This window comes from Triturus cristatus, chromosome 2_2 (genome assembly GCF_964204655.1).
Source record: "Triturus cristatus chromosome 2_2, aTriCri1.1, whole genome shotgun sequence".
Taxonomy (NCBI): Eukaryota; Metazoa; Chordata; class Amphibia; order Caudata; family Salamandridae; genus Triturus; species Triturus cristatus.
In genome coordinates this window covers 356,767,706-356,780,959 of record NC_140582.1, presented here as the reverse complement: position 1 = coordinate 356,780,959, position 13,254 = coordinate 356,767,706, and the positions used below count along the sequence as shown (strand labels likewise).

At 48.4% G+C, this 13,254-nt stretch overlaps 1 protein-coding gene across 5 annotated transcripts in view; it reads left to right on the top strand.

Annotated features, from left to right (window-relative positions):
* Window positions 1–13,254, top strand: part of ZGRF1 (zinc finger GRF-type containing 1) — a 619,324-nt gene that overhangs the window by 486,063 nt on the left and 120,007 nt on the right. For all 5 annotated transcript variants that reach the window (XR_014978114.1, XM_085641436.1, XM_085641435.1 and 2 more), the window contains one exon: window positions 2,663–2,740. Coding sequence is in view for 4 of the 5 variants with exons in the window: in XM_085641436.1 (XP_085497562.1) it covers window positions 2,663–2,740 (78 nt within the window). In the remaining variant the exon portion in view is untranslated. The remainder of the gene's footprint in view (window positions 1–2,662; window positions 2,741–13,254) is intronic.

Genomic DNA, 13,254 nt, shown 5'->3' with positions numbered 1-13,254 from the left:
GCCTAGGAGCAAACAAAGGTCCTGTAGGCAAAATAACCAGTCCCCAGTGAAGAAGGGTGGCAATGCAGGGTAGAAGGGTCCCCAAAAAGAAGTCCTCTAGGCATCCAGGGGCAGGGCAGGGCCCAGGGAGGCAAGCCCTCCCCTGAGCCCCAGCAGCTGCACGCCCCTGGTAGTTTCAGGTCCAAAAACATGAACATTTTCATGGGGTCACAGCCCCTTCTCTTATACAGCATTTTTCTTTGTTCTGCAACTGTAGGCCAAGGGGAGAACCAGATACAACTGGTTCAGGAGCACTTTGTTTTGCCCAGCTCCCCTCTCTATTCACAGGACAGGCCAGGGACATCAGACGCACCACAGAAGGTGGAGCCAGCATTGTGAAGGGAAGGCCCAGCCCCATTCAGGTCCCAGGTGCAACTCCTCCCTCCCATCTACATGCAGATCTCTCCATTCACCACCATTCACCACCTCCTGGAATTCCCGAGCCCTCTCAGCTCCTGTCAATCACAAGCCAGACAGGCAATTCACATCACACAGCACACAGACATGCCAACTTCTAGAAGTGGCACTTCTCCACCAGTCACAATAAATCTGCGCACACCATTGCGCAGCATTTATTCTCACGAGTTCGCACATACCAAACTCGTCCCTGCACTCTTCTCACATCAGGAACTACCATGGACACACATCTCCCCCATGCATTCCTATGGGAGGGCAGGCCAGTCTTACTACATGTAACACAGAGCGCACGCACTTTACTCTGGGATATAGTGCTAAAGTGCCTAGAGGCCTAAAACTACTAACACTACATAGGGAAAAAGGCCAAGATAAATGCAAAAAGTTTAGGGGTGAACCTGCCAAAAGGGCCAGGTCCAACAAATAACACAAATGTTTAAAAAAAATGATATCTAAAAACCCCTAAAACATTGAAAATTAATTTGTGAGGCCCTCTGCTAGTTATTAAAAACCTAATTCATTGGGAAACATTTTAGTGCAAAAGTCTCAAAGGTGTTCTATTGAAAGTTATTTGTAGCCCCATATAGAGGTCCTGCCAGGCTCTCAAATTCCATATTGGTTCTAGTTAGCTGTTCCCATCGCTGAACTGTCCGTGAAATGGTGAGAAGGTCCCGTATCAGAAAGATTCCTATCACTGGGATTGGTAGCTACACCCCGGTATCCCGGCATATGTCCCTAACAATTTAGTAGTAGCCAAGGGGAAGATATTTAGCCTCCTGTATAGCGACCCTGAAGAAGAGAAGAGAGACCTCAATTCCTCCTTTGAACCTGTGGCCTCAGTACCCAGAAGAGCTCCTGAGAGTTTGAGATCATTCGGAGCACCCACTGAAATTCAGAACTGTTTGCTCAAAATTGTAAAAGTGTCACATTTACTTTCAACTGCCTTTGGACTCATAGGCTTTGCTGTTAAAAGCAACACTATGTTTTGGGACAGAGGGTGTTCTAAAAGCAAAACTTTTTTACACAATTTTCTGGGGGTTTAAGATTGGTTTAAGTGCTAAAAATTAATGCGGTTCTGCCCATAGTGTATATTGAGAAAAGTTCAGCCACATAAAATAACATTGACTTTTGAGACTTACGTTGTTTTACATTGACCCCTTTTGCCTTTTATTTAAAAAAAAATCATATCTTCTCAGTACACTTGCCCTTTTTTGTAATTTTGATATCGTGTGTTTTCCACACCTATGCAGAGGAGGCATATTCTTTTAACTGAGTTGCATTTTTTAACAGCTGCAGAAGACAAAGGAGAGTTCACTTACAGTTGCTCTGTTGTGGAAATAAAGCCTTCGAGAAATCGAGCGTCTACATATAACTTTCTTTCAGGGTCTGTCAGGTTTTTTAAAAGGAGAAAGCCGAGCAGTGTTATCAAAACAGGCGTTAATGGGCAGGCCCTGCAGAGCGCAGCTCATGGGCTTGAGACCAGGGCACAGTGAAAAGGTGCTACTGGCGTGGGAGAACTTGGGCGAATGTTTGCAGCCGCATTAGTCATTCGGCGTCACGTGGCATGCAGCCATCTTTATTGGTGTCTGTTTCATCGTCTTCTCATCCAGTGAAAGCCATTCTGTTTTCCAGTTCACTTCCCGGTGACTATAAACACTGAATAACTGAATTACTTGCCACTGTAGCAGATTGTGGGGCCGAATAGACAGCCTGAGGGGAAAGTATGTCTCTTGTGTTTCTGAAATGATGGTATTTGCACAAGCGAGAACCTCTCCTGGATTAAGTTTTCGTGAAATGTGAGATGTTTCTGTCTAACTTTGTAAAAGACATAGGTTTCACGACAGGATAGGGGCGATATGACTGTCTGTTTTTTAAACCCATTAATTGTTATTGTTAATGTGATAGGAGCACCCCCTCTTGCCAATGATGAAAGTTTGCAATAATCCTTGGCTACACAATGCTATGGTAAGTAGAGCAAATGGGAGAAGCATCCACTAAAGTCTACAATAGAAAGTAAACATTTATCAGGTCCATGTAAGCACTCATGACCCCCCTGCAAATGGCTGCCTTGATCCTGGAGAATGTCTGTGGCGCCAATTACACTATTGCTCATGTTCTGTTGCGATCAATTATTGATGTAGAATCTCATATTTTCCGTATGCAATCTGATGTTGATCACTCAGTACCTAATAATGTTTCTGCTCTACAGGTTATTTGAATTAGGATTTGACAGGTTTATAAGAGTTGGCAGCGTTCGGAAAATTGCTAAACCCATATTACCATATAGGTAAGTGTGTCTAGATCATATCCTAACATGAGCATTGTATGTTGTTGAAGTAAGGATCATTGCCTGTTCTCTCTCCTGTTGATTTACCCAGGTGAGTGATGCAACTCGTGGAGGTGAAGGGACTGCATGTTGCATGCAGGTTGTCCTTGATCAACCTTTTTTTTTTTTAAAGCACCTCCTCTAGTATCCTTCAAAATATATTAAATCCAGCCCAGTGTAGCAATCCAGTCCAATTAGGTAAGTATAAAAGGGTATACTTATGTTTTATTTCTAGAACCAGGCAGAACTTGGCACAGATAGGTAAAATATGCTTTCAAATGAACGGCTGTACACAGGAATGAAATTGTAGTTGAAATGGAATTGTTACTAGTTTGTATTTGCTTTCAAAACAGTTTAGAATACATAGAAATTACCTTAGGTTACTTTTAGATTACTTTTCAGTTACTTCGACTATTTGGGGTGATATGCCGAGATATCACACAATGGATCTTACAAAATACAGGTAAGTATAACAGTTTTGGCAATAAAGCAAAGTTACTTTGTTTTCAATACAAAAGTCAGTTCAACACAACATTATTATGACAAAAATCATAACATTGGTTCCTAAGGGAAAAAGAGTTTGCAGTTAAGTAAACGACCTGCAAGAATAGTGTTGGGAATTGCCCTTTTTGCGGGGTTATCCTTAACTTTTTGCTTCTTACGCCTATTTTTTCCTGACCTGTTTGTGTTGGTTTTAGGACTCTGAGCACTTTACCACTGCCAATCAGTGCTAAAGTGCATATGCTCTCTGTGTAAATGGTGTTATGGATTGGTGTTTCGATGATTGGCCTATTTGATTTATGCGTCAGTCCCTAGTAAAGTGCATTGCGCGTGCCAGAACCCATAAATCAAATGCTGTTGGTTGGCTGCAGCACTGGATTGTGCCACCCATGCAAACAGCCTGTAAAGTGTAACTCTGACCTGCCATTGCAGAGCCTGTGTGCAGCCTGGAGCTGCCATGTCGACATGGTAAGTGTACCCATTTGCCAGTCCCTAACCCTTCCCTTTTCTACATGTTAGTCACTCCTAAGATAGGCCCAAGGTACCCCTGTGGGCAGGGTGCATTGTATGTGAAAGGTAGGGCATGCCCTGGTGTGTGTGGCATGTCCTGATAGTGAATTACAGCCAATTTCGTTTTTTCACTATTGCAAGGCTACCTGTTCCCATAGGCCGGAATGGGCAGTTTGATTATAACCTCTTATAATCCTAACTGACCCAGGGAACATGGTAGAAAAACGAATTTAGTATGCCTGAACTCAGAATGATAAAATGCATCTTTTAGTAAAGTTGGTTTTAATATTCTGTGTTTGAAACTACCACTTTTAGAAAGTAGATATTGTCTTGCCTAACCATCCAGCCTGCCTATGCTAGGTTGTGTATTGTCTGTCTGTTTTGTGAGTGACAGGGGCTGGGGGAGACTCCAGGAGACCGAGTGAGTCAGCACAGGGCTGAATAGACCTATCTGCATGTAGATGGGTGGGAGGAGTAGCACCTGGGTCTGAATAGGGCTGTGCCTGCCTTCCACAATGCTGGCTCCACCTCCTGTGGTGCGTCTGAGGACCCTGGCCCACACTCACAAAGGAAGAAGGTGAACACTGGCAGAATGCACCCAGAACTGGTTTGAACTAGGTACAGGACCCTCTGCCTGCAGAGAAGAAAGGATTTGCTAGTATGAATATTGGGAGCCCAGACCCCAAGATTTCAGAACTCTTTTGGGTCAAGAAGACTGCCAAGAAGAAGAGCTGGAGAAGCTGTGAGGAGGAACTACCACTTTGCTGTGTGCTTTGCTGTGTTGGCGTGCAGTGGCTGCTTCTGTCTGGACTGGACTGAACTTTCTGCAATCTACGTTTCTCCAAGGGCTTGAGGTAGAGCTTGCCCCCTGTTCAAGAAGTCTCAGGAACAGCAAAGACTTCAACCCGACGCCGTCTACGACGCCGCTGCCGACTCAGTGTCCTGAAGGCACTGCAGAGGGCACCGCCACACCGCGACCCTAGTCTCACCGACGATGCCTGCTGATGCCGCCACCGAGCCACTGCTTGCACCGCGACCTCTGGGCAACGCACTCCGCACCGCCTTGCTTCACGACGACGCCTTGGTATCCCCAAAGACGCTGCTCCACATCAGAATCTACACCGCTGCTTGCACCGTGGTTCGAGGACACGCAAAGTTACATGACGCACCGCCCTCATCCAGCACCGCAGCCTTGGCCTACCGATGCCGGTGCCATCGACTCCAGTTCGTCAGCCGACGACAGCGCTCCAGCAACGACGATGCCGCTGCTTGCACCGTGACCTGCCAGCACCGTGACGAGCATCGCCTTTATCTTACACCGTGACCCTGGTCTCACTGATGACGCCATCTGATGCCGCCACCGAGCCGCTGCTCACACCGCGACCTGAGGGCACCGCACCGCTGCACTTCGCACCTCAGCACCCGACGCCTGCTGACGCTAGCACTCCTGACTTCAACAAAGAGGAGTTCGATCTGCAACGCATGTGACTTCGAGGGCCCCAACGACTCCTGCACCAACCTCCGGAACTGACGCCTGTGGACGCCGTGTGTGCGGAAGCTCAACGAGAGGTCATCGACGCCCTGCATTTCTGAAAGGTACTGTTTGTGGGTCTTCCCGACACCGCAGCTGGCCTGCGACGCCGCGGTCAGCCAGAACTGTTTGGATTTGTTTGCTCATGACGCCGTGATAGCCCCGGACGGAGCTATCGACATCAAGGAACTGTTTTACAAAGTTATTTTGCTAACAGAACATTTTTAAGTACTGTATCGTGGATTTTTAATCGTTTTTGGTCTTGTCTTAAGTATATAAAAATGTTGGATATTTTTCTAAGCTGGTGTGGTGTCCTTTTGTAGTGCTTACACTGTATTACTGTTGGTTATGTGCAAATGCTTTACACACTGCCTCTAAGATAAGCCTGACTGCTCATGCCAAGCTACCCAGGGGGTGAGCAGGGGTTATTTTAGGAGTGTAACTCCCTTATCCTGACTAGGAAGAAGGGTCCCCATTTGGACAAAGGTGCAAGCCCTTGCCAACTAGAGACCCCCATTTCTAACAAATAGCTTTTGGGGGTCAGAACCAAGGTTCCCCTGCGTTCAGTTAGACACTTAAATCGCACCCCCAGCAGCACTAGGGCTGCCGGGTGCAGAGTGCAGGGGCCCATTGTTAGCCAACAGGGCTAGCGGGACCTTCTGTCAAGGGGCTGCTTACGAGCAGGCCACTTAGTTGTGGGAGCAACTCCCCTGGGGTTAAGATCAGCACTGCAGGGCCAACAAACAGCACAGGAGCTGTACCACCAGCGGCACGGAGGCAGCCGCATACAGAATGCCAAGAAGATGTCATGAGCCCTGTGGTTTTCAATGGAGATCTCCGGCTGGAAAGAAAAGCTGCAGGCTCGGGCAAGGAGGTTTCCTGAAGGCGACCACCAGCAGGAGAGGTAAGATGGGTTCTTGGGGGCTGCCTGGACACAGCCGGTTGGGCCAGCCAAGGCCGGGGGTTGTCTGGTGCAGGGATGTCTTTAGGCGTCGGATATTCTTACTAGCTGTGGTCAGGTGGACTCCGCAGGTTGAGGCTGCAGGCGTCGGTCTGAAGCTTGAGGTAGGTCAGAGATCACCAGATCCCAGGTCAGGATCGCTGGGTAGACCTCATCGTGGTGTTGGACCACTCGAACTCGGGCTGTGCGATTCGGGTGCAGAGTGGTGCAGAACTGCGGAGCCGCCTGGATCCAGGTTCTGTGTTGGAGTCTTTAGTTGAGCAAATCTGGTTCTCACAGGAAATAGTCATTCTGGTGAAGGCAGGGCAGGTCCTCCTGGTTCTGGATGGCTGCTGGCTGCGGGACACGCTGGGGTTTTGCTGGTTGTAGGGTGAAGTCCGGACAGGGCAGTATGGCTGGGGCCAAAGAAGTTGGTTTCCTCTTCTTCCTTCTTCAGCACGGGTCTTTGGTCCTTCTTCTTTCTTCTTCATTAATCTGAGGAGGCAAGGTTCAGGGTCGCCCCTAAATACTAAATTTGGGGGTGTTACAGCGGTGTGCAGGTGATGGCTTTACTGCACTTACAATGTCGAAGAATGGACTTAGACACTGTAGGGGTACAGTGCATATGCAACTGTACCCTCACCTGTGGGCTAGTGCACCCTGCTGGAGGGGTAGCTTACCTAGGCCACAGGCAGTGAGTTGCAGGTATGGCACAGATGTGCAATGTCGACTCTTCACTTCTCTGCACCAAAACATGCAGCCTGCAATGGTATTGTGTGGATGTTAAGGTCAAGGGTTTTTAAGGGTGGCACAATAGGTGCTGCAGCCCTTCGAGGCTGTCCCTGATCACAGTGCCCATGGTACCAATGGTACCTTTTACAAGGGGCTTACCTGTGGCCAGAGATGTGCCAATTGTGGGTACAAAGGAACAGATTTAGGAAAATAACACAGGCTCAGGGAACCTGATTGGCAGGGACCCAGGGCAGATCAAGTCGAAGTGCATCAAGTATCAGGCAAAAAGTGGTGGATAACCATGCTAAAAGGGGCACTTTCCTACAAGCGCCACCCCTGCGTTCCGAAGTCAGTTGGTTTCTTCTGTGCCTTCAACACGGATCTGGAACTCCGCTCCCACTTTCAACTGACGTTTTGCGACTCCCAAAAACCAAATCCAATGTGCAAGAGAGCAATGTCTCCTTCTAAAGCTACAGACTTCAAACCATGCCTCAACTGCAGAAAACAGATGTCAGTCACAAACCTACACAAGGTGTCTCTTTGGTGTTTGGTCTCGGGACACAACTCCAAGTCGTGTGAGATGTGCATCCTCATGCACCCTAAGGCAATCTGGAACCGAGAAGTAAAGTTGTACATCACCGAACACAGGAGGAAGTTGCGGGCTTTGTGTAAGTCCTGCTCCCACTCCAAGTCGAGGGCCTGGACCCGCTCACGCTCCAGAGGTTGTGCACTGTCAAAGTGCTCTGGTAAGTCAAAGTCCAAATGAAAGCACAATAAGATGAAGCGGGACTCAACCCCATCAATCCACTCTCTGTCTAAAGAGAAGTCGCAGTGTCAGTTGGTCTCTTTCCCAATCTCTGATTGTGGAACAGATTCACAGTTGATCTCAATGCACCCAGAATTTTCTGGGCCATTGGCGATGCTGCAGCACATAGAGGCCTTTAACCCTTTCAGTGCTCATGACGAGCTGGGCTCGTCATGGCACACAGTGGGCGTGTGCTCATGACGAGTCCAGCTCGTCATGACACATCGGCCTGGAAATCCCTCTGGTGCGGGCACCAGAGGGATTCCCTTTATAACAAAAGAGCCTCGGGAGCTGGGGAAGAGCTTCCCCAGCTCCTGAGGACCCCTTCCCAGTTTCCCTGAAAGGACGATCGGAGCGCACATTGCGCTGACGTCATTTCAGTGAAATCGAAACTGAAATGAGCCAAGAGGCTCATTTCAGTTTCCCTTTCTATGTGCTCAGGGGGCTATCTCAGCCCCCTGAGCACGTAGAAAGACGGGAGAGGTATCGTTGGAAAGGGATCCACCCACTATACACCAGGGAGGGGGGAGCAGTCCCTTGGGCAAGGGCCTTTGCTCCTCCAATTAAAATTGGCACAATTTAGTCTTTTTGGCCCCCCCTGGCAAAAAGCCCACTAGACACCAGGGATTTTCTTTTGGCATATCTAAATAAGGGTATGGGCTTCCCAAAATGGGCATGTCAATGCCCCCGCCGCAAAAATGACAGTCTTTCTGCCCGCCCGGGGCGCAGTTGCCCCCAATATGCCCCCCCCCGTGTGGGCAAAAAGCCCACTAGACCCCAGGGATTTATTTTTGCATATACGAATTAGTGTGGGGGCTGCCCAAAACAGGCATGCTCATGCCCCCACCCCCTGCAAACATTACAGCCTTTCTGCCTCCCCTGGGGGGCAGATGGGGGCAGTAGCCCCCAATCTGCCCCCCCGGGGGGGGCAAAAAGCCCACTAGACACCGGGGATTTTTTTAGAAAGTAAAAAGAAGGGTGGGGGCTGCCCAAAACAGGCATGCCCATGCCCCCCGCAATCATTACAGTCTTTCTGCCCCCCCCCCGGGGGCAGATGGGGCATTGGTCCCTAACCTGCCCCTTTGGGAGGGCAGAAAGCCCACTACACACCAGGGATTTTTTTAGCAAGTAAAAATAAGGGTGGGGGCTGCCCAAAACAGGCATGCCCATCCCACCACCCCTCCCGCAATCATTAGTCTTTCTGCCCCCCCGGGGGCAGATGGGGCATTGGCCCCTAATTTGCCCCTTCGGGAGGCGGAAAGCCCACTTTACGACAGGGATTTATTTTGCGCAATTTTATTTAGGGTGGTGGCTGCCTGAAACGGGCACGCCAATGCCCACACCCCCCACCACCATTACAGCCTTTCTGCCCCCACTGGGGGGAAGATGGTGCAGTAGCCCCCAATCTGCCCCCGGGGGGGCCGAAAACCCACTAAATGCCAGGGATTTTATTTTGCACAATTTGTTTTAGGGTGGGGGCTGCCCAAAATGGACATGCCAATGCCCCCACCCACCCCCACCACCATTACAGGGCAGATGGGGACAGTAGCCCCGAATCTGCTGCCGGGGGAGGGCAGAAAGTCCACTTGACACCAGGGATTTTTTTTGTGCATTTGTTTTCAGGGTGGGGGCTGCCCAAAATGGGCACGCCAATGCCCCCACCCCCGCCACCAGTACAGCCTTTCTTCTGCCCCCCCTCCCCCCAGAGGGGCAGAAAGCCAACTAACCACCAGGGATTTTTTTTTGCGCAATTGTTTTTAGGGTGTGGGCTGCCCAAAACTGGCACGCCAATGTTCCCACCCCACCCCCACAAAAATGACAGTCTTTCTGCCCCCCGGGAGGCAGATGGGAGCTGTAGCCCCCAATCTGGACCCTCGGGGGGGCTCAGAGAGCCCACTAGAAACCATGGATTTTTTTGTTTTATTAGTGTAGGGTAGGGGCTGCCCAAAATGGGCATGTCAATACCACCACCCCCAGAGAAATTCCAGTCCTTCTGCCCCCCCAGGAGGGCAGATGGTGGCAGTGGCTCCTGATCTGCCCCCTGGGGGGGCAGAAAGCCCACTAGGCGCCAGCGATTATGCAGGCTTTTTTTTATGCGTGTGGCTGGGGGCTCTCCAAAATGGTCATACCAATGCCCCCACCCCCACAAAAAATAGCCACAGTTTTTCTGCCCCCATTGGGGCTAAAATGGAGGTTTGCAGGGGATTCTGGGTAAGGAAACGTTGGGGGATCCACGCAAGCCATACCTCCATACCTTTGGAATCCCCCGGGTGTCTAGTTTTAACAAATGTATAGGTTTGCTAGGTTTCCCTAGGTGCCGGCAGAGCTATGGTTCAAAAACTACAGCTAGGCACTTTGCCAAAAAAGGGTCATTTTTCAACGCGAAACTGAGGTGTGTCCACGTTGCGTTTTGCGCCGTTTCCTGTCGCGGGCACTTGGCTGACCCACACAAGTGAGGTACCATTTTTCTCGGAAGACTTTGGGGAACGTGGGGTGGGTGGAAATTTGTGGATCCACGCAGATTCCAGAACTTTCCACCACAAAAATGTGGGGAAAGTGTGCTTTTTCTGCCACTGTTTTAGGTTTGCAAGGGATTCTGGGTAACAGAACCTGGTGGGAGGCAGTCAAGGCACCCCATCTTGGTTTCCCCTGGGTGTCTAGTTTTTAAAAATGTATAGGTTTGCTAGGTTTCCCTAGGTGTCAACAGAGCTAGGGTTAAAAAACTACAGCTTGGCACTTTGCTAAAAAAGGGTCATTTTTCACTGCGAAATTGAGGTGTGACCACATTGCGTTTTGCGCCATTTCATGTCGCGGGCACTCGGCCAACCCACACAAGTGAGGTACCATTTTTATCGGGAGACTTAGGGTAATTCAGATTTGTAAAGCAACTGTTATTACCTATTGACGTTCGATGCATTTCTGCCTTCCAAATGAAAGACATTGTGTAAAAAAGAAGTCATTTTGAAAAAGGACCGATAATTCTCATGCTAGAATGAGTATTCCCAATTTTGAAAATGTGCAAATATCTACTGTTTCTAAACTCTATAATTTGTTCCCATTTCAGAAATACATAGGTGTCTTTCATGCCGATTTTTCCATGTATACATTTTCCCACAATAATTGATATATACCCGGTACATAATAAAAAGCCATTGCAAATTGCTGCTCAGTTTTTGACTCTGGGTTCGTCCGGTTCTTGGTGAACCTACAAGTCCTATATATCCCCACCACCAGAAAGGTCCAGCAGATGTAACGGTATATTGCTTTCAATGAGCTGTCATAATTCGAAGAAGTTACAAGTGAAAACGTTGACACAAACGGCTGTTTTTTTCAACTGATTTTCAATTTTTCCTATATTTAACCGTTAGTTTCTATAAAGAAACCTTGATGGATCTACACAAATGACCCCTTGCTGAATTCAGAATTTTGTCTACTTTTCTAAAATGTATAGCTTTCTAGGATCCATTATTGCTTTCATACCCATTTCTCCCATAAACTGGAAGGAGGTTGAAAGCCCAAAAAATAGCAAAAATAGGCTATGTTCCAGAAAAATGCCAAAACTGTGTAAAAAATGTTGGTTTTCTGACAAAAGTCTGTCATTCCCTAAAAGCTGGGAAAATGGTGATTTCAGCCCCATAAACCCTTTTTTGATACCATTTACAGGGAAAAACACAGACGCTTTCATTTGCATCCCTTTTTCCATTCCCCCCCCCCCCCCAAAAAAAATGTTGCTGTATTTTGGCTAATTTCTGGGACCCCTCCAGGGGAATCCACAAACCCTGGGTACCTTTACAATCCCCATGATGTTGGAAGAAAAGGACGCAAAGATGGCATGGATACCTTATGTGGTTAAAAAGTTACAGCGGCCTAAGCGTGCACTACCCCTAATGGCCAAAAAAAGGCTTAGCACCGGGGGGGGGGGGGGGGAGAGGCCTAGCAGCGAAGGGGTTAAGGAGGCCATGCTGCATATTTTGGCACTTTTACAGCTTCCTTTGGCATACCTTTGGCCCCGAAGGATCCGCAGGGGCCATAAGTCGGAATTTCTTGCAATGAACACTATTATTTGTTGGCCCTCTCTGCCTTTTTGCATATACAGGAACAACCATCTTTGTTTAAATCACTTGTAGTGGTGTGGTTTGTTAAACATTTGACACCCGTGTTCCCATCCAAATCTTTTGTGATGCCACTGTGCGACCTTGGTCTTAACATTTCACATGTGTTCGCCCTTCAGCCTGATGCACACCTTCCTGTTGCATCTTGTGACCCTCAAAGCAGTGTTCCTCATTGGGATCACTTCAGGTCGTCGCATGAAGGAACTCCAGGGACTGTCGGCAGAACTGCACCACCTTTTTTCCAGACAAGCTATTGCTAAGGACTCAGTCAGCCTTTTTTGCAGAAAGGCGCTACTCCTATTAACGTTGGACAATCCATCACTTTCCCAGCATTCTATGGCCCACCTCACTCCTCGAAAAACAATGAGAGACTCCGTCAATTGGACCTCAAATGAGCTTTTAAGCTTTTACATCCGCCATACCAAGACCATTGGGGAGACGATCACGTTTTTGTGGGGTTGTCTGGGGGAAAGAAGAGTAAGTTTATAGAGAAACAGACTACATCAAGATAGATATTCCTCTACCTTTAGTTCTGCCATGCACTGCCAAAAAACAGCCACTTGAGGGACTAAGGACCCATTCCACCAGGGCTAGGGTTGCTACCACTTTGTTGGAATGCAGAATATATGTCCTTGCAATATGCCAGGCTGCAACGCAGGCATTGGTGCTCATGTTCACGAACCACCACTGCCTTGACAACCACGTCCGACAGGAAGAACATTTTACCCATTTGGTCCTTCAGGACTTGATATGAGTCCACTCAACAGACCTTCTACCTTTGGGAGATACTGATTTAGTATCTAATCTAAAGGTGAGGAATCTGCAGTTAGAAGTGTTCTTCAGAAGAGCAAGTTAAAGGTAATGCTCTTACTGGTGGATACTCTACATAACCACAGATTACTTACTCCTGCCTCCCCATTCCGTGGAGTCGCCATTTTCTATCATCTAAAAAGGTCCCAATTAGAGATGTACACACTTGTACGTACAGTTGTTAATGTTCCACCTCTGAGGGCACATAAAGGGTTAAGCAAGGGGTGGGACTTCAGCGCAGTGTTGCACGGCACCACCTGGCACTGTGCAGGTGCATTTATCTCTCCCGTACTGAGAGGTGCTGGAGGAGGGTCTTTTGTATGAGTTTCCTGTCATCCCACCGGAAAGACTAGTGTGTGAACAGTCACATTGGTAGCACTAGCCTCGCAGTAGTGTAAGAGTTCCGGAAAATTTCATGATTAACCGGTCCTGACAAATAGCTGATAGACCTCATAGGGGCTGACAATGGAAAGAAACATGTTGACCACGATTCACAGCACGCTCGCTATATAGGACCATTGTCTCCAAATAGGG